The sequence below is a fragment of the Camellia sinensis genome, chromosome 5 (assembly GCF_055761805.1).
Source record: "Camellia sinensis isolate YWXY chromosome 5, ASM5576180v1, whole genome shotgun sequence".
Taxonomy (NCBI): domain Eukaryota; kingdom Viridiplantae; phylum Streptophyta; class Magnoliopsida; order Ericales; family Theaceae; genus Camellia; species Camellia sinensis.
Genome location: NC_138965.1, coordinates 210,532,749 through 210,557,147, shown reverse-complemented (window position 1 = coordinate 210,557,147; position 24,399 = coordinate 210,532,749). Strand labels below are relative to the sequence as shown.

Below are 24,399 nucleotides of genomic sequence, written 5' to 3'. Positions count from 1 at the left end.
GCTTCAAATTTGAAAATAATGTATTGAAATTTCAGGGAAAATTATGTGTACCGAGTGATTCTGAACTGAAAAGAAGAATTCTGCAGGAGGGCCACAATTCAAAATTGTCTATCCATCCAGGAAATACGAAAATGTACCAAGACTTGAAACTGAATTTTTGGTGGCCGGGAATGAAGAAAGAAATTGCTGACTTTGTGTCGAAATGTCTTCATTGCCAACAAGTCAAAGCCGAACATTAACGACCCGCAGGCTTACTACAACCCTTACCGATACCAGAGTGGAAATTGGAACATATCACCATAGATTTCATTGTTGGTTTAACCTCGCTCCAGTAAAGGTATGGATTCAATTTGGGTTATTGTTGATAGACTGACTAAATCTGCTCATGTCTTACCTGTCAAAATAATTTATAATGCGGACAAATTGGCTGTAATCTATATTGATGAGATTGTTAGATTGCATGGAGTGCCTGTGTCCATTGTTTCTGATAGGGACTCGAAGTTTACATCGAGATTTTGGCAAAATTTGCAGACAACATTGGGTACTAAACTGAGACTGAGTAGTGCATACCATCCTCAGACAGATGGTCAGTCAGAAAGAACCATCCAGACTCTGGAGGATTTACTGAGAATGTGTGTTCTTGATTTCTAAGGAAATTGGGAAAGCCATTTACCGTTGGCTAAATTCACTTACAACAACAGTTTTCACTAGAGCATTGGTATGGCGCCTTTCGAGGCTTTGTATGGCAGAAAATGTCGATCTCTGATTTGCTGGGCAGAAGTTAGAGATGGGCCTTTGCTTGGGCCTGAAATTGTACATGAAACTACCGAAAAAGTGAAACTGATTCAACAGAGACTGAAAACCGCACAGAGCCGACAGAAAAGTTATGCAGATGTCCGGAGGCGAGACAGAGAGTATGAAATAGGTAATCATGTTTTTGTTAAAGTGACACCGATAAAAGACCAGACTTGTTTTGGCGTCAAGGGTAAGCCAGCGCCGAGATATGTCGGACCGTATGAGATTATTGAAAAGATTAATCCGGTGGCATATCAAGTAGCGCTTCCTCCTGAAATGGAGCATATGCATAACGTGTTCCACATTTCAATGTTGAGGGATTACCTTCGAGATCCCTTCCATGTGATTGAGCCTACCCGTGTAGTGCTAAATGATGACTACACTTACGAAGAACGACCTATTCAAATTATGAACAGACGGATCAAGAAGTTAAGGAATAAAGAGATTCCGTTAGTGAAAGTTGACTGGCAGAACCATGGTGGCGTGTATGCCACTTAGGAAAGGGAAGACGATATGATCAAGAGATATCCTGAACTGTTCCCACTGAATCCTATTTTCTTCCAAAATGAAGGTAACTTGAGTTTGGAGGACCAAACTCTTTATAAGGAGGGGAGACTGTGACAACCCTCACCACTAATTAGTGCTAATCTATGATTAAGCATGTTAAATAACTGATTGAATGAAATCCTGAACTGATTGATTGAGTGTATAGCTTAAATGCATTTCTATCTGTTGACTGTTGAATGATCTGTTCATGTTTTGCGCTTTAAACTGTAAATTGAAGGCCTTATCAGTGACCGAATCTGAAATCGAGTAATGTTTTATGCTAGTTAGAATTTATGTGATTTTATGGTATATTTAATTGAAAGGTGATTTGGTATGATTAAATTAGATTTAATAATGTTAAATTATATAAGTTGGTTTTATTTACCTAGTTGCCATTGAGTGGCCTTTCTCTATATCAATATTTGGGACTTGATTAGGAGCTTTTGACACTTTATTCTCAGCCCCTTTCCTTATATCAAACCGACTAGAGAGAGAGAGATAGGAGATAAATTGATTTCAACCAAATTGGCTTAGAGGCTTAGGAGATTGAAGGATTCCTTGCATATTAAGCTTCTACATTTGAAATTAGAGACTTAAGGTAGAGAATTTACCTTCTTGTTCATATTTTGGGTTGGTTCTTGCATGGTTTAGAGGATTGTTGGAGTTTAGAGCCAAGTTATGGCTTAAATTGTTGAATTGAAGCTTGAATCATGCATGCATGTACATATTCTTGCATTTTGAAGTTGATTTTCATGAAATCTTGCATGCAAGTTTACATTCTTGTTCTAGTCCATGAGTTTATCATGGTTTTGAGTTTAATCTTGCTTTGGATCATGTTTTGAGGCATTAGAATTCACTAGAATTCATGCATGTCATATGTTCTTCATATTCATGAAAACTTCTTTGAAATTGGGTTCAATTGAACTACCTTTGGGCTTTGATTTTGCAAATTGATCTTTGAAACATGTCATATTATGAGTTTTGAAGTATTTTCCAAAAAATTAGCCCAAAAGAATCGAATTTGATGCTTTAAATGTTGATTTTGAGCTTGGAGGTTCAATCTAGAAATTCCAAAATTTGGACCCACGCTCGAGTGAGGAACTCTACGCTCGAGCGTACACTTTGAGTTCATGCAGTCTGCTCAAGCGAGTAAAGTGACCCTCAAGCGTGAAATGCGTGTATCCAGCACTTTGCATGTGTTTACAGTCTGCTCGAGCGAGGACTTGTGTCTCACGCTCGAGCGGGGGTAGAGCGCCCGTCGAACGTGAATTTCTTTCATCTAGTACTTTTGCAGTCCGCTCGAGCGAGGAAAGTCACGCTTGAGCGGAGCTCCTTTGTCTGCATTTTCGCTCGAGCGTAGAAAGTCACGCTCAAGTGAGACCCCTGTTTTCTACAAATTCTGAAAAGTGTTTTAAAGTGCATCTTTGCATCCTCATTCCATCCTAGGCACTCCTAGGCCTAGTTTAAGGCATCTTAATGAGGATATTGATGTAGAACCACACCGAGGCAAATTAAGAGTTAAGTTATTATTTCCCAACTGTGTAGCTTAGTGTGTGTTCGTTCTGTAACTGTGTAGGGTTGGCATCCGAGGACGCTCTAGCTGCTTATAGCCCAGTGCTCTGAGAGTAACAATGTTATAAAGATATGTTTAATCATGAATATTTTCTGAATGAACAACTGTACTGCTTTCTGAAATGATATTTCTTACTGAATGAATGTTTATCCTATTTGTGAACTATATTCGTGGCATCCATAGCAATTTACTGTTACTGTACTGTACTGCTACTGTCACAGAGATCTCTGTCGGTTCCCATGTTTGGAACCACTACTGTTTACTGATATGATGGCCATCAACTGACTGTTCAGTCTATTAAGACCTACTGTACTGTTTTGCTATTGGATGTACCACATATGATTATTATAGTTTCTAAATGACTGTTATGGCGTGAAATATGAGCCACAAACTGAATGACTGATATACTGATAAATGACTGTTTTTAATACTGAAAGGACATTCATTCTTAACCTCTTTACGTATATGTTATTCACTGCGCTTTAGCTCACTGCTCATATATATATGTAGGTGTTCAGGCACCGGACCGTTGCTAGAAACGTCAGGCTAAGCCCTTGTTTTGTCAAGCCAACCTTTGTGCCTCATTTCGAGGTTCCAGATCTGTTCAAGCTAAGGCTGCTTTTGGGGTGTCTTAGATTCACCCTATCTGTCTCTGTTATGTATAAACTGAATGATATTTGTACTGTACTTTTATGGTGGGGATTTGGTCCCTAACCTGAATGCCTGTAAATGATGCATGTATATACTGTTTTTGTTCTGAATGTGAATATGTTATGAAAAGTCTTTTTGTATACAGACTGTCACAGCTCATTGGACATCTTTTAATTACTGTTTTGGCTTCTCCCAGCCCCTGTACTCTGTATTACTGTTTTATTGTTAAGCAGGCCTTCGGTAATCTCGGATTACTGGCCGGTTACGGTGCTAAACCCATAGGGGCGGCTTTGGGTCGGGTCGTGACATAGAGTCTAGATTGCACAAGTGAGGAAGCTTCAATTCCCAAATTCGTTGTAAATCTCCAATAATTCTTAGTAATTCTCCCCTATCCCAACTTTTGTTCCCAATTTTTTTTTTCTCTCTCTCTCTCTCTCTCTCTCTCTCTCTCTCCCTCACATTTTTGCTTGTGTGTGTAAGCTCAAATGTATTGAAATGAAGAAAAGAAAAGGGTGAAGGCATATAAGAAGCCTTATATAGGCTCACTTAATGATAATTAATTAAGGTTAATTAAGTGGCATTAATTTAACCTAATTTAATCGTTCTAAATCGAATTTTGATTAAACCTACCATAATGTTCTAAAAATTTCAAATAGCACATAAATCAAGTCAATTTTTGAATCGAATGCCGATAAGGCCTTCAATTCGCAAACTGAACAAAAACATGAACAGATCTTTCTAAGTTAAACAGATATAAACACACAAAAAATGCAATGCACATGTAGTTAACTCAGGATTTCTTTTTAATTACTTGTTAGGCATTCTTAAACATAAATTAGCGCTAATCATGGGTCGAGATTGTTACAAGCAGGCTCAGAGTTGAGGACATGGCGTCTCAGTTTTTGTTAGCCAACCTTTGCGCCTCCCGATAAGGTTCCAGATTAAGTCAAGTCTAATGGTTGTGTTGTTATGATTGTATAAGATTTTGTTCTTTTGCTCCCTGAACAAGTTTCTCTATATTTATGTACATGAAGTGACGTGTAAATACTATATCTTTTGACGTCACTTGTATGTTTATAAAATTTTAAGATTATTTGTCCCGTGTATGTCTTCACAGCTCGATAGACTATGTATATTTTATGTATTTACGTCCGCAGCCCCTAACTATACGTTACGATGTTATGAGGCCTTTGGTAATCTAAGGATTACTGGCCGGTTACGACGCTAAACCTATAGAGACAAGTTTGGGTAGTGACATAGATCCTCCAGCCCTTCCTCTAGTCAAGGGCTAGGATTTGGCTACATCCCTTAAAAGAAGATCCACGGCTCAGATGCTAAAAATAAAAAAAAATAAAAAAATAAAATTGAATTTGTTTCATTGAACACAATTGTTGCTTCCCTCCCATTCACTTTAGTTTTCCCTCCATCTTTGAAGCACTTTTTCCCTTATTCTTCGAAGCTCTGGTGAACGACAATCGGCGAAGTCGGTGGCGAACATCGACGGTCTCTCCCTCTCTCCCGTTATCTTACTCCAAAGGTTTCGACCGCGATTTCAATCGCCGGTCTCTCCCACTGTCTTACTTCGAACATTTCAGCTGTGAACCAAGCTCCGGCGACCCCACGAACCAGAGCTGCACTTCATCAAACTGAAGGTAATATTTTTTTCCATTAATTTTCCCCAAATAATCTACCATGTTCAAACAATCTGCCATGTTCAAAGCATTTTTTCCCAAATAATCTGCCATATTCAAAGCTGCCATTTTTTAAACTTGTAATTGATGTGTGTTCCCTATTCAAAGCAATTACATTTGATGGTTTTCCATTTTCATTGTTTAATAGGCCCAAATAAATAAAAATAATAATAAACACAGAGGGAGAATGAAAATGGCAGAGAAGAGACTGAAAACATTGGACTTGATTGGTTTGGCATAGAATTTATGAATATATATATATATATATATAGCATCAGTTGTTATTTGTTGGCTTTTATTAATTGGTTCCAAATAAATAAATAAAACACTTCAAAGCTATATTATTGATGTTCCTCCAGGCTAAATTTTATAAATTATTTAGTGATGATGTTCTCAAATGCATCAAGTGCCACATGAAACAGGGTATATATATTTTTTAAGTGTAATGTTGGTACATGTTCATTTTGTAATTAAAATTTTATATACTCATATGGAAGATTGGAGGAACTATGTACCAAGTGAAGTAGTACATGAAACATATATATTAGTTTAGTGAAATGTTTATATTACTCATATGGAGATTGGAGGCCATATTTTTTATGTTTTGCACTTATGAAGTCTATGAATGACAAAAAAATATTTTTGATGTTGTTTGGGTTAGAAAAAAAATCTGAGATTGCAAAAGAAAAAAACAAGAAGAGTTGTGGAAATCTAGTTGGGTCATTTGGTGCCTTGATGTGCTTTTGTATGGTTGAATAAAGGAAATTTTCCTAATAGATGTCTTGATGTGCTTTGTTATTTGATATTTTCAGAAAGGTCAAGGTCAATGCCAAGCACAAATGCAAGTATGGGCAGCATTCATGAAGTTAGATTCAATAATCGCAATTGTCGATGTGGTAACAAAGCTATGGTTAAGATTTCTCAGTCAACGGATAACCCAAATTGTTTATATTTTGTATGCCCCAATTTACCAAATGGCTGTAAGTTCTTTGAGTGGTGGATCCCTCCACATATGCAGCATAATTTGAAGGTGGCAGAGAATGATCTTCTTGAAGAACGCATGGATGTGTTATCTACTCTTAGAGAAGTAATTATCTTGAATACGGAGCTGAAAGACATGACTGTGAAGAGTATGAAACAATATAGAGACTTGGCAATGGTGATTGAAAGAGTTGGTGATAAATTGAATTACGCCTTTGCTTTTATTGTTATGTTGTTGGTGGTAGTTGTCATTCCAGTGTATTTGAAATAGTGTATGTAATGTAGGGTACAATGAAAGGAGAAAAGTTTACAATTTGGCGCCGTCTATGGGAAAGAAATGAGAATAGATGGCCAACGACGGACAGAAAAAGTAGATTGGGGACAACACCCCTACTAAGAATGGGAAACATATTGACTCTGACGTCGAAGAAGTCAACTGCAACGAAGAGACTCATGATAAGAATCATGAAGGAAAGAACGTCGGCCAGGAAAGCGACGAACCAAAGAAAACGGACCGAAGCGGGTATTACAACGAGGACGACCTCCAGGTATGGAAGGATAGATGCTTGCGAAAGGACGACGAGACAAAGGGAATAGCGGACAAATTGGCGGACCTGCAAATGGTCGTCAATTTCCTGATGCAGAACAATGTTGTGCAGCCACTGTTCTCGCTACAAGATATGCCGATTCTAGCGGCCAAGAAAGACGCCCAGAAAAGGGGACAGAAAATGATTCCTGCAGTCCCTCAGCATGGCGAGACCAAGGGACATTCTCACTAGCCTTCGCGGGAGGTCGGCCATAGAGAATCCCAGAAGACACGATCTCGGCCAAGATGATTAGGTCCGAGAAAAAAAGAGCTCAGTCTAAAAGTGAGCAGATCCCAAATTCCAGAAGACAAGATATCGGCCTAGATGATTAAGTCCGAGAAGAGAAAAACTTAGCCTAAGTTAAAGACTTTTTATATAAAGTCCACAAAGAAGTAGGTGGAAACCATGTAGAGGGCTGCAGAATGATGCTTGGGAGTTGGAATTTTCAAGCCGAGGTGATGTTTAACACTTATTGAAACTTGAGAAAAGTTTACAAGTTGAAGCTAAACCGAGATGATGTTTAACACTTGTTGAAACTTGAGAAAAGTTAGCAAGTTGAAGTTAAACCGAGATGATATTTAACCCTTGTTGAAACTTGAGAAAAGTTTACAAGTTGAAGTTAAACCGGGGTCCTGATTAAAGGAAGGAATGATATAGGTTCCATCACCTCAGGATGCCGAGGTAATAGAACCTAGGGGGCAGTTGTGGGGACATAATTTTTGAATGACAACACGTGGCCGAGGTGTCACCGAAGTGCCAGCCGAGGTGCCACGTGTCCTGGTCATGGCGCCGAGATAATTTCGGCTAGGCCGAGGTTATCGGTGAGAATACCAGAATCCGGGATAAGCGGATAAGGGACAAGAGTCCTAGAATAGGAGAAGACTTCAGTTTGGATAAAGATAAGACTCTTAGAGAGTTTATCCTAATCCTACTGGGAGTCCAAGATTAGTAGTAATCCTAAGTCCATTAGAGCTAGGCTTCTATTGGGACCAGGATTGAGTTTGCTATAAAAGAGAGGCACCCCCTTGGGTCTAAGGTATGCTTTTGATATTCTGTCTAGTGAGTTAAGCACTATTGGTTATCTTTGAGAGATATTGAGTACTCACTTGATCGTCGGAGTACCCCCCGGGTGAACGAGCCACCGCCGGAAACTCTTCTTTTTGTTGCAGGTCGTTCGGACTTAATCTATTCTGTCGGTGCTCTCCAGCTGGGTACCTGTTTGGCAATGTGGTCAGAAAATCACCCACACAACTATGACTTGTATTGTAGGTTGAATGTGTATGTAATATATGGTGGACTACTACCATTTTGTTGAAGTGGTAATGAATGTAGTGGTTTTTTTTGTTTAATGATCTATGTTTTATGTACACATTTAATATTCACCTTCATTACTGAAAATATATGGAGAGAGAACTTGTAAAATGTTAGCAAATTGTGAGATTAATTTTGTCAATTACACTAAGTAGTAATTATTTGGATATGGATAGTACTACTGCTCTTATTTGAAGTTGAGATTTGAGATGAAGGTATTTGTGTCAATTACACATCTTTTACCCATTGACACACCTGGTTGCAAGTCTTGGCCAATTACTAAAGGATGTGGATAGTACTATTGCTCTTATTTGAAGTTGAGATTTGAGAGATTTTATTTAATGTAATTAATCAAGCAACTGATTTTAATGTCTTCAACAGTGGCATGCAAAAATCATTTCATGATTGTGCAAGGGAATCCAAATGCATTCATCTTAAATCATTAATAAACACTTCTTAAATTCTATAAGAATCCAAGTGCATTCATCTCTAAACAAAACAAATTTGACCAACAACATAAACTACAAACAAAACAAAACAAATGGACCTGCCTAGTGACCTACCCCAAACAAAACAAAGCAAATTTGACCTGCATAGTGACCTGCCCCAAGTGTTATTACAAATGGACGACAACATAAACTCTAAACAAAACATTCAGTCGATTGTGAGGCACAAACAGCAGCAAAACAACACAAATAGTAGTATCAGAGGCATCTCCTATGCTTGAAATTTGAAGTGCCTTCCACCTCTTCGTGGCCATCCAAACCCTGAAAAAAAAAATTTGAAAACCAACAATTTAGCACCAAAACAGCATTTAAACAACACCATTTCAGCACAAAAAATAGCAACAACACAACACAAATTTAGCAGCACTTTGGAGCACAAAAGGACAGTAATTCACCACCAAAATAGTAGCAAAACAACAGCAATTCAGCAGCAATAAACAACATTAATTTCAGCACAAAAAATGACCAAAAAACAACAGCAACACAACACAAATTTAGCAACACTTTGGAGCGCAAAATAACAGTAATTCACCACCAAAACAGCAGCAATTCAGCAGCAACAAACAACATTAATTTCAGCACTAAAAATGACCAAAAAATAGCAGCAGCACAGCACAAATTCAACAGCACTTTCGAGCACAAAATAATAGTAATTCACCACCAAAACAGCAGCAATAAACAACATTAATTTCAACCCAAAATTCAGCAAAAACAATATCAAAATAGTAGCAAAAGTACTTCAGTAGACAATTGCCAATTATTTGTTGGTCGACAATCTGTAGTTGAGGCTTCAGAATCTTGAAACCCAATGTCATACCCACCTTGAAGTAGTGTTATAAATGTTGGTTGAGCACAATATGCCAAATTGTTTGCCTACAATGAATTCATATTATATTAGGCTTCATAACAACATGCAAATGACCATATTATAACCACCAAAAAAAAAAGAAACACGAAAAAAAAAACTAATTAACAAAATCTCACTCACATTATATGTGGGATATATGAATGGAAGAGGAATTGAAGTACCACCCATGGCAAAGGAATGAGGAGGAGAATGAAGAGGAGTAACATTTTCATGAATGTAGACATCTCCTCCAACAGATAATGGAGAAGGTTTCAATGTTGGAGCAGCAACAGGTTGTAAAGAACTCACAAGTGTAGCACGAGATTTCTTTTTAAAGCTTGCTTGCAATGCCAGCTCACATGGACCTTTTATCCTCCTTTTGCCCTTACTAGTTGCATATTTTTTCTTCAATCTTGTTGGAATTTGCACAAGATGATTGTTGTCTTCAGAACCTAGTTCCAAGCTTTGAGGTTGATTATCAATACTTGCTTCTTTTTCGATACAAGAATGGACACTTATCTTGCTTTCAACATTTGCACCTAATGCAGTGAGTTGTGAACAACAAAAATCATAAGTTTTCTCAGTTTCAACAGCTGTACATGTTATTGCTCTAAATGCGGTCATCAATGTCTTATACCGTGAGGCTTGTTGGAATTTGACATCTACTTGAATCTTATTCCCCTACTTGTCTTTCACAGCTTCTGCTCTTGTTTGTTTGGTCCATCTCTTCATAATGTATTGTAAATGAATCTCTTTTAGCTTTAATATTTCTCTCATAACCTTTAAACAGTGACTGCATAAAATCCCTTTCCTTTCAAACTTTGTACAACTACAAGTCAAAGAGTCATCCTTCTCCATCTTTACTTTCCTTGCATTTTTCCTAATAACATCAACAATTGTGTATAGGCTACAACCATCATCGTATGAAATTGCTTGTATGTCTGATTTAATAGAAAGAAAATACTTATCTTGAAACTCCTCAAAAATATTTTTAGTGTACACATTACCCATTTGACTTAACATTATAAATGTCGCTCTTACCCTTGGTAACCTTTAGCATAAAGCATATCTAGCTTCTAACTCTTTGTACCGTTTCTCACAAAGTACCCTTTCAAAATGTATGAAGAATTCATTTAAATTAAAATCCGAACGAATGTAATCCTTCAAAAAAGTATTAAAAGATTTACTACGTTGTGTTGTACTCATTCTTGCAGCCCATGTTGATCTAGCATATGGCCAACCCTATTTTTCCTTCACCCCAAAAGTCAACTTCAGCCAATGATTATCATGAGCATCATATGTATCAAGCATTTCCCCACACTTCATTTTCCATTCATTTTCATCCTCAATATCGAACATGAATTTGTTCAATACACCTTTCACCCCTTTATCTTGAAAGAGACAATTAACATGCCTTGATGCATTTTGTGTCAAATGCCAAGTGCACAAACGGTGACTCGTGTTATGCATAACAATGGGTATGGCCTTAGCCATTGCAGCATCTTGATCGGTAAAAAAAGTTTTTGGTGCATTTTTTGACATAGCCTCTAAAAACGTTTGAAATAACCATACAAATGTTTTGGCAGTTTCATCATACAACAAAGTAGCACCAAAAACAATTGTTTCTCTATGATGATTAAATCCCACAAAAGATGCAAATGGCCTATGCTCTTTACTTAACTTGTAGGTAGTATCAAATGTAACTACATCGCCAAATTGGGCATAATCCATGAACATTTGTGCATCGGCCCAAAACATATTCGTTATTTGCTCCTCATTGTCTAATTGGAAAGCATTAAAAAAAGATGGATTCTCCAAAGATTTTTGTTGAAAGTATTGCAACATATTACCTACTTCCCCATGCGCTAAACTTTTTTGCCTTTTGGTTCTCAAGTAATTTTTTTGATTTAATTTCGTAAACCCAAGAGACTGCCTCCCACCAGCTTCCCTACCCATGAGTTCGAAAGATTGCCTTAAACGAAGACCAAACTTTGAGGCTAAGTCTAACTGAATTGCTTGGGTAGCTGATATCTTTCTAGATGGCAACATATGGGCACAATCTGGAGATACAAGTTCATGGTTGTGTTTTTCTTTGAAATCAATCACAACTAATTTCCTAGTACTAACATCCAATTTAACAAAAAGCCAGGCCTCACAACCAGCCCTAGTTTCAGCTCTAGGGGTTTTTGCCAATGGGTCTTGCTTGTCAACCTTTCGAAACCCCTCATTGTTGCAAACAAAATTTCTAAAAATAATTTATTTTGTAAACTTGTTCTTCTTACAATATTCTCTTCTTATGCTAAATCTCATTCTTCCTCCATATGCATGATAAAAATCACGCGCACCTTCTTCCAAATCAAAGGTCATTCCTTCTTTTGGCTTCCAACCACAATCATTGTCAAGTTCCATATCCATATGAAAATGCAACTAAAAAGTAAAGGCAATGAAATGGGAGAAGTATCAATACAAAATAATAAGTAAAATCAGTTGGGTTTTAGAGTTTTTGTTAGCTCAATCACTGTATTCTCAGTAATTCAAGATTGCCTTTTTTTGGGGGAAATTTTTCGACCTGAATATGAACCTACACTTGGTTTTGAACACTATGTATGAAAATGCATTGCTTCTAGAGTCTTTTCCTATATTTTGAATTTTTTTTTCCTTCTGTAGATACAAATAATGAGCTGAAACTTAAAAAGTTTGAAAATGCTACTGAACAAGTTAGGAAGACCACATAAATATCTAGATTTTAATGTCTCTTCAAGTATACCACATTGGCCCATTCTAATTACTGCATCAATGTATATTATAGACATGTTAAAACTAATCGAAATTCTCAATAGGATTGGCCAACCCAATTGCATCACGGTCTGCTAACTAATGCAAATCTTGCTCTGAAATGGATTTTAGTGAATAATATGCTTAATTAATTGACTAAAATAATATGAAATGGAATATCTACCATTTCCTCATTGGCTTGTTCTACCCAACATCATATTGGAAACTTAACAACAAAAATATAGCCTATTTCATGTGGCATTTGATGCATTTGAGAACATCATCACTAAATAATTTATAAAATATTGCCTGGAGAAACATCAATAATATAGTTTTGAAGTGTTTTATTTATTTATTTGGAACCAATTAATAAAAACCAACAAATAACAACTTATGCTGTTTTTAGAAAATGATCTTGCACAACCACATTATAGATTACATTATATATATATATATATATATATATGTGTGTGTGTGTGTATGTATGTATATTCATAAATTCTACGCCAAACTAATCAAGTCCAATGTTTTTAGTCTTTTCTTTACCATTTTCATTCTCCCTTTGCTTTTATTATTATTTTTATTTATTTATTTATTTTGGGCCTATTAAACAATGAAAATTGAAAACTATCAAACGTAATTGCTTTGAATAGGAAACACACATCAACTACAAGTTTAAAAAATGGCAGCTTTGAACATGGCAGATTGTTTGAACATGACAGATTATTTGGAAAAAAATTAATGGAAAAAAATATTACCTTCAGTTTGATGAAGTGCAGATCTGGTTCGTGAGGTTGCCGGAGCTTGGTTCGCAGCTGAAATGTTTGGATTAAGACAAAGGGAGAGATCGGCGACTGAAATCGCGGTTGAAACCTTCAGAGTAAGACAGCAGGAGAGAGGGAGAGACTATCGATGTTCGCCGCCGACTTCTCCGATCGTCGTTCACCAGGGTTTCAAAGAAGGAGGGAAAAACTGAAGTGAATGGGAGGGAAGCAACAGCTATGTTGAATGAAACAAATTCAACTTATTTTTATTTTTTATTTTTTAGCATTTGAGCCATAGATCTTCTTTTAAGGGACGTGACCAAATCCTGGCCCTTGATCGGAGAAAGTGTTGGAGGATTTGGCTGAAAAGGATCTGAACTCTCGATTTGAGGTTCAATACTAATCTAGGGCTTTAGATCAACGCTCTTGCGGCACTCTAGGAGGCGATAGAGGCGTGTTTGGTGGAGTTGTTTGATTATACATATTTTTTTAAACAAAGATCTGAGTTTTGAATATATATATATATGTTTTTGTGTGTATGAGTGTTGTTGAACACATGTATTCTTTGAAATCAAAAGATAGAGAGATATTTGGATGTGTTATCTAAAACTAACTGATAGAAAGAGAGTAGATTTCAATTTGTACAGAGGCTTTAATTTTTTTCATTTTTTCATTTTTTTCTTTTTTTTTTTAAGAGAATTGGGCTCAAATTTGTGTTCAAGGCTCAGATCTGGAAAAACAAGTTTGTGAATTTCAAACAGATAGGAAGGGGCTTTCAATCTGAGTTTAATATATACAAAAATTCAACAAATAAAAAAAAATTCAACAGATAAGAATTTTTGAACATATAAATTTCAAAAGATAGATTTTATTTGGATATATATTTGAACAAATAAAAGAAATTTGAATTGAAAAGATCAAAAAATTAAATAGATAGGGTAAAAAAATTGAACAGATAAGAAAAAAATTGAACAGATAAAAAATAATTTGAACAGATAGAAATAAATTTGAGCAAATAATTAACAAAAAGTCAACAAATAAATTAAAGGATAAATTAAAAATAAAATGTCCTTCAAAACCAACAAAATGATTGCTCACCAAACTATTTCACAAATGATGGACTTTTCACCAATATAAAATATCCAGCAAACCTAATACCTTATAACCTCCCTAGTTTGGATTTTTCAATAATTAGCCCTTTTTTTTTCCTCCGTACATCAGAATAAAAACTAAGTTTCAAACAGGGGCTAAGCCCTTTTAGTAACTCTACCCATCATGTCCTAAACCAGCAGCTCTTTGATTTTAGCTGGGGGATCATTTACAACAAGGATGTCTTCAAGTTGATCAGTTCCAAACCTGGCTAATGCATGCACACAAGTTGCCTTCCCCCTAGAATATTTTGAATAGAGCATTGATAACCATTGAAGATAATCCTGCAGTTCTCCACCAATACTCTGAAAAGGTGCTTCTCTTCAGGGCCATTTTCGAAAAGTTTCACAACTTTCTCCGCATCAATCTCGATTATCAAATTGTTGAAACCTTTGTGAGAGATGATGGTGTGACCTTTATACACTACACACAAAATTTTTAGGCACGTATTCGAGTAATCATTAAAAGATGGATAATAGATAAAGTTTTAAATATCTAAATTAGTTTTATTTTTCCTTTTAAAAAGTTAGTTTTATTTTTTGGCTTAGGTCAATTTTCAAACTCATCTGATAGATTTTTAAGTATTTGAATTAATTTAATTTTTTTTTACTAAGGCAATTTTTTAATTCATCAAGTGCGTGTGACATTTAATAGAAATATTAATAAAATATTTAAAATCTCTAATGGCGGTGTTTGGAAACTTTTGAAATAGGCTATTTTAACCTCAAATGGCAAAAAAATCTTTTAGTCTCACCTAACTCATTGATTTTTTTAAAAAAAATAAAAAATCCATCGCAAAGCAGCCTACACTGTCACCAACAGTGTAGGCTTCAGACAAGTAAATGACAATTTTACCCCTATAAATCAATTTTGAAAAAAATAAGGTTAGGGGCAAATTTGTCATTTCAACTTTAAATATCATTTCAAACACATTTTTCAATACAATAATCAACCTAAAAATTTAACCCAACATCACAAACACAAAAACTAAAATAATTTATTAAAATAGTCAAAAAGTCAAAAAAACCTAAAAAAAAGTCACTTCCCAAACACTCACAATATTGCTCTTTGAAGAGGGTTTTTCTATTTACATCACATGTTACACTTTTTAGATGTCATTTTATTTTATTAAATAAGGTAAATTATAAATACGCTTTCTGATATTTGTTTATAGTATAGATTATTCTATGTGGTTTGGAAAATTATAAATACCTTATTATTAGTATTTTTTATTTAACAGAATTAACTAAAAAAATAAAATTCATAATTGGTTTCCTATACAATAATAAAATTACCTAAATTATTAATTGAAACATATTTCTAACATCATTAAAAACTGTTAATTAATTTGATGATTTATTAATAAAATGGACGATTTGTTATGAAATTAGAATCTTCAAGAGTAGAATGTAATTTTTAAAATTACAAAGGATGATTCATATTTTAATCAAATCTCAAGAATGTATTTGTAATTAAATATCTATCTATCTATCTATCTATCTATACTATTATAAAGTGAACACCTTTTATGGTGTCCTGAAGCTTTACTCTCCTCATGCCATGTGGCAGTATTTTTTATTTTTTAAAAAAAAGTTAAACAAAGAGATGGGCAAGGCTTGAACCCATGACCATGGGTTTAAGTACGAGGACTCATACCACTTAAGCTAAGTACACATTATAATATTAGTTTCATTATTATTTGTTTTTATTCCTACTTATTTAAATTGCACACACATCGTGTGTGCCACCCACTAGTACTATTATAAAGTGAACACAATTTCTGGTGTCCTGAAGCTTTACTCCAAAGAGATGGGCAAGGCTTGAACACATGACCATGAATTTAAGTACGAGGACTCATACCACTTAAGCTAAGTACACATTATAATATTGATTTCATTATTATTTTTTTTTATTCCTATTTATTTAAATTACACACACATCGTGTGTGCTAACAACTAGTATATATATATATATACACTGAAATTGGGTTGGACCCCTTACTCATTGCACCCACTCTCTTTTTTGGGTTACCAATCGATGAGAGAGACAGACAGGGACAGAAAGAGCTGAATCTAGGGTTTCAGAGAGTGAATTTGGGGACGACGAAGACCATGCAAAAAGACTCTTGTTTTGTTGTGTGGACGATATGATGATTTGCAGACAAAGGGTCCCAAACCCAACAATAGCTTGCTGAAGTTCCACATAATTAGCAAAGTTCTATCCTATCTATAGGGTTGCCCATCCCCTTCTATTCTACTTGTACGTTCTCTAGCTATATGTTATGTTAAGTTCTATAGCATTGTACTGTATTGAATTGAAATCTGAAACACACTAGTAAGTTTACGCTTCTTGTTTTTTTTTTTTTTTTTTTGTTTGAAAATATGGTTGATACCTTTGCTTTGAATGATTATGGATTCTAATTCATAAGGTTACTTTCACTACACAGTTTTAAGCTCTGAATTTGATTATTTATGCACATATATCAAGCTGAACCAGGAGGGAAAAAAAAAAAGAAAAAGATTTTGGGAATTTTTTGTGGGTTTGAGCCTTGTTTGGGAATAAGTTATTTTAGTAATTTTTGGCTTTTTACAAAAATGTGTGCAGAAAAATAGAGAGGATGTGATAACTTATAGTGATTTTTTGACTTTTTAATCAAAACATGTATTTGCCTAATGATTTTGGCTAAAAATTACGGCAGAATTGTGTCTCTGGTAGAGATTGGGCTCAGGTGAATTGGTGGTGACTTTAATGGTGAAGTGAAGATGGATGGAATTTAGAGGGATTTGAATAGTGTAACAAGATAGAAGTGGACATCAAGGAAAAGTTGTTGGTGAAGTGCCAACTTCTGTTAGGTTAATAGACAATTGACTAACCAATGGATCAAATTGTTACAATAATTTATAAAGTAAGAGAGGATGGTGATATTTTAGAGAATATCAAGGGATGGCAGTTTTGTTTCAGAATAATTTAAGGGATGCTAGTGTAATTTACTTCTTTTTTTTTTGGACATAATTTACAGTAGGTCATTCACCACAACACCTAGCTCTGATAAATCTTCATCTGACTTTCCCCAAAGCATCACAAATTAGTTTAGCATCACAATTCTGAAGTGGGATCATTGACCATGACTGCCAGAGAATTTTTTTCGTTTAGGTTCATCTGAGAGGGATGTGTCTAGTTTTAAGACTTTTTCTAAATGTTAAGAAATGACCATTTTATTCCATTTCGCGTCATTCCAATCAACAAAAACACTATCTTAATTTCTCTGCAACTTCATCAATAGAAGAATCCCAATTTTTTGTTTTCTTTAGTTTTTCTATCATCAATTTCATTCAAATTTCAATTATGATTATTACAACACATGGAGATATGATCTTGAATTGCCATATAAGAAATCTGTCAAGTCCTTGCATATATCAAAAGCAAAAATGAATAAGTGTTTATTACTTCAACCACATAATCTAAACAAAATCATTACACAAAATGAAATTTATTACACAAAATTATTTTCCAAACTCAAACCAAAACCCAATCCCAAATACCAAAACAATCCTATCTAACATATCTTAGTTTCTCGATAGTAATACATTCACTAGTTTGTCCAAATTCAAAGTGGATGACCCATCTGGTCCAGTAGCCTTTTCTGCTAAATTCTTCCACTCCATAGCCTTGTTCTTCATTTTCTCCCCCTTCTCTCCTTCCATGATATCTCTAATCAGCTTCTCTACTTGATCTCTTTTCACATTATTATCAATCTCCATGCCAACCTCCCATTCAGTGCAAGTGTACCTACAATTTGTCACCTGATCTCCACCAAATGGCCAACACATCATGGGCACCCCTGCCGTCAAGCTCTCAATAGTTGAGTTCCATCCGCTGTGTGTTAAAAACACTCCAACTGATGGGTGGTTCAGGACTTCCTCTTGCGGGCACCACCCTGCTATCAGTCCCCTTTCTTTAGTGTCTGCCTCGAATTTTGAAGGTAAAATGGCTGAGTCTCCAATTACCAGATCAGGCCTAATTACCCACAGGAAGTAGTGCTTGGTATTGGCAAGTCCCCAAGCAAACTCTGCCAATTGTTGTGGTGACATGACTGTTATACTTCCAAAATTGACATAAACAACAGAGCCAGGTTCTTTGGAATCAAGCCATTGGATACACTCTGGCTCTTCTTTCCACAAACTGTATCCAAGAGACTCCACGTTTGGTGATACTTGTTGGTTTAGAAGTAACTGTAAAGGACCAATGGTGTAAACATAGGGAAACATAGATGAGAGAGCGTCCAAAAGATCTTGTTCCAACGCATCAAAAGTATGAAGACCAAATGCTGAAGCTTGCGAAGCACCCTCTACGGCTTCCATGGCAAAGTCAAGCATTTCATCATTTGGATTAGTAGTTCGGTAGGGAAGGTCTTTTAGACGAATATCTGTCATTCCTGGAATCCAATCTATTATGGTGTCTAAGTACCCGTTTGTTAGATAGCTTTCATCTGCATAGCATAAATAGTAACAAAAATATAAATATGAGATTTATTTATTTTTGTAGTTATAAGAGTTTAATAAATTTTGTAAAAGGTTTATAAATTTGCTAATACAAAAATAAATATCAAAGAAGTTTTTTGGTGACAATATTAAATTTTTTGTAAATATAAACAAATTTTTTTTTGGGGTACATGTAAACGTTGCCAAACAGGCATTTCATGTTTTGCTTTCAAAAAGATGGAGGAAAAAAAAAAGGGTAGTAAAAACCAAACAGGCCTGCTTTTTGTTTTTCTTATTTTCTCATTTTCTTCTTTGCTATACACAGAGACATGTATAATAATTTATATTGACCTCCCCCAAATTTGAAGAAATACAATAAATTTTAGAATTACATTGACCTCTTTTAAGTTTTAATTCACATAAATTTAGCCCTTTTCATCAGTTATTTGTTAGTGATGTGGGTGGAAATATGATGTTTTCATCTTTTTTATACTAAGATGTATATTTTACCTTGTTTGTTTTTGTGTCTTCACATTAGTTGAATTAGTTGCAGTCCCTTTACCTTTACTAAAAGGAAAGTCGGTGTAATTAGTTAAAAGTGTAGAGTTTATTGTAATTTTCCTACACTTGTCTGTTTTGTGATCGATTTGTATTACCAATCCTTTTCATATAATTAAATTATGTAAGACATACCTTTGAGTGGTACAAGACCTTTGTCCAAGAGAGCACGACACTGATAAAAGCCCATGAAGCTACAAGCAGAAAAGGTCCAGAACATAGCAATGGGGATTTGGAGTTCATGAGCTGCTGTAATGGTGAATGGCATTACACCATCAGAGACGATGCAAGTGACAGCTGGTGTGGTGGCATTGTAGTTGTCCTCGTTGAGTTGGGCAAGGAGGTTGCGAAATGGTGTCAAGAAGTTCCTTCTGACTGATCCAACAAGAGCAGTTGTGTCTTGGGTGGCGTTGTCGTCGGATGGTGGGAGGCTATCTGGGATTGTTTTGAATTGGAAGTTGGGGAATTCATAGGAAGAGTCAGGTCCTCTGGCTTTGGTGAGGCGGTTTTGGTTGAACTCTGTGTTGACAAAGGTGATGTAAAATCCCCTATGGTGGAGGAGCTTTGCTAGTTTTAGCATTCCTTTCATGTGGCTTTGTATTGGGAATGGTATGCACACTGCATGAGGCTTCTTGTCACTTGCCATTGCTTTGGGTACACTTTCTAGATCCCCGTCTTATGAAACAATGGAGAGAGAGAGAGAGAGTATTAGTTAATATTGGTATTGCAGAGGTTTAAATCACTTTCATTTTGCCTTTTTTTTTAATGCAGGAAATTAGATATGTTGTGATTTCTTTTGTTATTTTAATTAATGAAAACTATAGAATTAAAAAATAATTTTGTTATTTTCACATATCTAATTCTTTTGTTATTTTTTAATGTATTAAGTAGGGCCCGGTTATAGGCTGGGTATTTGGTTTTGGTTCTACTCAGTACATGATTAGTAATCGGTCTCACCTACATCACTGTACCTCACCCAAACACAACCGCTTAGCTGGGTATATTGGGGCAAGTTGTTGGCAAAGTCTACGCGATTTATGTATGGAGCATTTTTACGTCATTTAGTCAGACAAATTAACAATGTCAACGCATAATAACTTTATAAGAATTTATCAAATGATCAGAATAATCAAACGTATTAACATGGAATAATTTTATAGAATTTACCAAATGACTAGAATAATAGGTAATTAAAATAAATTTTTTTGCAAAGAGATTTAGATGAAATATAGTGCATATTATTTGAATTACCTCAAAATAATTCTTCTGTCGCCAACACTTTGATAGTTTGCTACTTTGCTATGGATCTCCAAATAAGCGGATCGAAATTCTAAGATAAAATGTATATAAAATTTACAATTTTCCTCTTTTGTAAAATTATTGACTTTCACTCTAAATAATCACAATATAAATTTAAAATTTTGGTAACAAAACAATTTGTATGAGAGGGGGGAGAGCCGAACAGAGGAAATCAAAAGAAGGGGAAGAGAAGAGAGAGATAAAGAGAGAAATTGAGCCGAAGCCGAAGCAAAAATGATGAATGGAAGAAGAGTAATTGCTCAATTTATGGGGTAGTCGACTTGGGACCAAAGAAAATGACGAAGGGAGATTCATGGACATGACGGTCACGGCGGTGGGCTTGCTGCCTACGTTTCTAATATTTTATTTTTGCTTAGTAAACGGGAGTGAAGATTATAAATAAGAAAACATTTACTAGGTTTGTTTTCAGTTTTTTAAAAATATTTTTAAAGAAATTTTATTTTTTTATTTTTCATATTTTTTTGTGCTTTTACTAAAATTTTTTAGGGTAAGTTACAAATACACTCCCTAAGATTTGTTTAAAATACGAACTGCTCCTATAGTTTGAAAAATTACAGATACTTCTCTGTCAGAATTTTTTATTTAACAAAATTAATTGAAAAGTAAAATTTCTAACTATTCACCCACACAATAATAAAATTATGTAAATTATTAATTGAAATAAGATTTTAACATTGTTAAATACTGTTAATTAACTTGATGATTTTTTAATAAAAGACCTATTTATTATGAAATTAGAAACCTTACGGGCATAATGTAATTTCTAGAACCACAAGGGATAATTTGTAATTTAAGTAAACATCAGGAGGTGTGTTTGTAATTTATTCAATTTTTTAAGATTTTAAGTAATTTTTTAAAATTTTAGACATAACTAATATAAATATACTTAAAAAATATAATTTTCAGGATTTTTTTTTAAAAAAAAATTCACTAAATACCAAAAATACAAAAAAATATGAAAATTTTAGTATATTTTTCATATTTTTGTAGATTTATTAATTTTTTAAAATATTTTTTTCACAAATATTTTACTTTTTAGATACATCTAAGTAAGGTGTATCTAAAAAAGTAAAAAAAAAAAAAAAAAAAACTTAAAATTTCAAAAATATTCATTGAAAAAAAAAACACGAAAAACTTAAAATTCAGTTTTCAAAAAACTAAAACCAAACATACTTATTTATTTTATGAATCAAATATTAATAATAATGAGATAAAAATAAAATAAATATAAAAGAATAAGTTAAGTGGTCATCTAAAAATCTCACTATTAAATTACTATCTCAAATAAAATAAAATATTAGAATCTCTCATTAAAATATTAATATTTAAAAATATAAAATTTCACAAATAATCTAGACAAGGCCCTACAAAATAATTTGTACAAATTAGCAGAGTAAGAGCATCCGCAGCAACTCTCTTATAATAGTTTTTTGCTATTATAAGGGATTAATTCTTCAGAAATCTTTTTGCCGCAAATCCCTTATCTAACCTCCCAAATATAAGTGTTGTTATTGTAACTCTCTATTTATAGGGAGTTACTGTGACTCTCTCATAACTCATAAATTCTTATTTTATTTCATTGAATATGCACAGGGAATGTCCTCCTGAATGTTTCTCTAGATGTCCAGTGAGTGCCTTGTAGCTGAAAAAGGAAAATGCTCAAAATTGGTTTGACCGGTCGATTGCCAAATCGTCCACCCAATCGACTAGCTAGCCGACCACCCTTCTTTGTTTTCCTCTGTTGCTTTGCTGCTGCTTTCTGGTGTTTGGTTGGCATGTGTTTTTGTTATTTTGTTATTAAAAAAATTAAAATTTAAAAGTAATTAAAAATTTTATTTTAATAAAATAGAAAAAGAATAGAAAAATTGTTAGAAGATGTAGATAAAAAAATAATTCTTAAAATAGGAAATAAATTTTTTAATAATATTTTAAGATAAAATTAGGGCAATCTGTGGAGGGAAAATGTTTGGACCATTCTTTGGGAATGACTCCTACATTTTTAAAGTGATCCTAACTTTCCATCTATGTGTGAAATTCGTAGTCCCTCCGTCCCAAAATAATAATTCCTTTTGGAGAATTTAATTTTTTTTGTAGTAGTAGTACAATTATTGCACTATAAAAAAATTAATTTTTTAAAATTATCCTTTGATAGTATATTTTTTGAAAAATATCAAAGGCATAATTGTACTTTTTATATTGTTAATGAATTTAAAAGAAGGACAAAATATAAAATTTATATTATTTTTTACTTAATTTTTGAAAAAAAATTAATATTTTGAGACAAAAAATATTATAAATAATTTAAATTTGTAAAAATCTTATAAGAATGGGAGTACCATTGCTGGGAGAGGACTGCGAGGTCCACAAAAGTAAGCTTGTGGCTGTTGGGAAGCATCTGGCATGAGTTATGAAAAGTCAAATAAGAGGTGCGGCATTGAAAACCTGTAGGTACCAATCTTTGACGGACACACGTATGGACATTTTGAAAAGAAGTTTAAAAATTAGGCTATTTATTTGAATGTGTTATTTGTTTGGAGTTTTTAAATTATAATTTTATATTTAATTTTTAAAATTTAATTTAAAATATAATTATTATTTTTTAAAATTCATAATTAAACATATAATTTAAATTTTTTTTAAAGTTCAATTTAAATTAATATTTTAATTTTTTAAAATATTTAAATATTTTAAAAATATTTTAATTTTGTTAGGATTTTAAATATTTTAATATTTAAATATGTTACCATTTTTTTAATTTTTTGAATATTTTTAAATATTTTAATTTCAAAATATTGCGATTTTAATTTTTTAACTTTTAAAATATTTTATAAAAATAAATTCAAACTCTATTTTATAAAAATATTTTTAAATATTTTAATTTTTTTGTTATGTATTTGGTTACGATTTGAGTGTAGAGTTGTGAAAGTAATATGAAATTTGAGTTATGTGTTTAGTTATGAGTTTTAAAAATAATTTTTTAATTGAGTTTTGTTTTATGTGTGAGTTATGTGTTTAGTTATGAGTTTTAAAAATAATTTCTTAATTGAGTTTTGTTTTATGTGTTTGGTTACGATTTGAGTGTAAAGTTGTTTTTAAATTTAAAATATTAACATTTTAAATTACTTAAATTTTTTGAATATTTAAATTATTTAAATTTTTACGATTTAAATTTTTTGAATATTTATTATAATTTTTTACTTATTAAATTTTTTAGATTATTTAAATTATTTAAATATTTATGATTTAAATTTTTTGAAAATTTATTTTGAAAAAAATTTATTTTCTTTGTAGTATTTTCAATTAAAAAATTGATTAATGTTATTTTCTATTAATAATAATTTTTTTAATTGAATTTTAAAAAGAGTTTGATTATGAGTGTTGATCAGAATTTTCAATAGTGTGAAAGTAGTGTGTTTTGTTATGAGTTATAATAATTTGAATTAAGTTTTGAAAACTCTTTCCAAAACTCATAACTAAACAAATTTTCTTACTCCATATGTCAAATCAAATTTTCAAAACTCAATTCCACACTCAATTCAAAACTTAATTCAACACTCTATTTAAAAACCATAATCAAATAAATTTTCTACACTCAAATCATAATTCCACAACTCACAAACTCAAAATATAACTCATACTCTCAAATCATATTTATAAAACTCTACCAAACGCAACCTTAGTTTTTAACTTTTTAATTTATTTTAAATCACATCATTTTTTTATTTATAAAAAGATAAAAAATAATAATTTTTAACTAAATTTTTAAAACAACCTATATTTTGAGAATGCATGGATATTTCGGAGGCATATATAGGAGTTATTTGGGAACATGAATTAAAAGTCAAAAATTAATTTTTAATTTAT

At 33.3% G+C, this 24,399-nt stretch overlaps 2 protein-coding genes across 2 annotated transcripts; both read right to left on the bottom strand.

The window, feature by feature from the left end:
* Window positions 1-10,730: 10,730 nt before the first annotated feature.
* LOC145792062 (protein FAR1-RELATED SEQUENCE 5-like) lies at window positions 10,731-14,509 on the bottom strand. The gene is made up of 2 exons (XM_082872548.1): window positions 14,447-14,509; window positions 10,731-11,699 (listed from the first exon to the last, which is right to left on the bottom strand). The coding sequence occupies exons 1-2, from the start codon at window positions 14,507-14,509 to the stop codon at window positions 10,731-10,733; spliced, it is 1,032 nt and encodes a 343-aa protein (XP_082728674.1).
* A 3,081-nt stretch (window positions 14,510-17,590) lies between these two features.
* On the bottom strand, window positions 17,591-20,885 carry LOC114313636 (7-deoxyloganetin glucosyltransferase). The gene is made up of 3 exons (XM_028260040.2): window positions 20,467-20,885; window positions 19,351-19,890; window positions 17,591-18,665 (listed from the first exon to the last, which is right to left on the bottom strand). The coding sequence occupies exons 2-3, from the start codon at window positions 19,859-19,861 to the stop codon at window positions 17,743-17,745; spliced, it is 1,434 nt and encodes a 477-aa protein (XP_028115841.2). The 5' UTR covers window positions 19,862-19,890; window positions 20,467-20,885; the 3' UTR covers window positions 17,591-17,742.
* Between the last annotated feature and the right edge of the window lie 3,514 nt (window positions 20,886-24,399).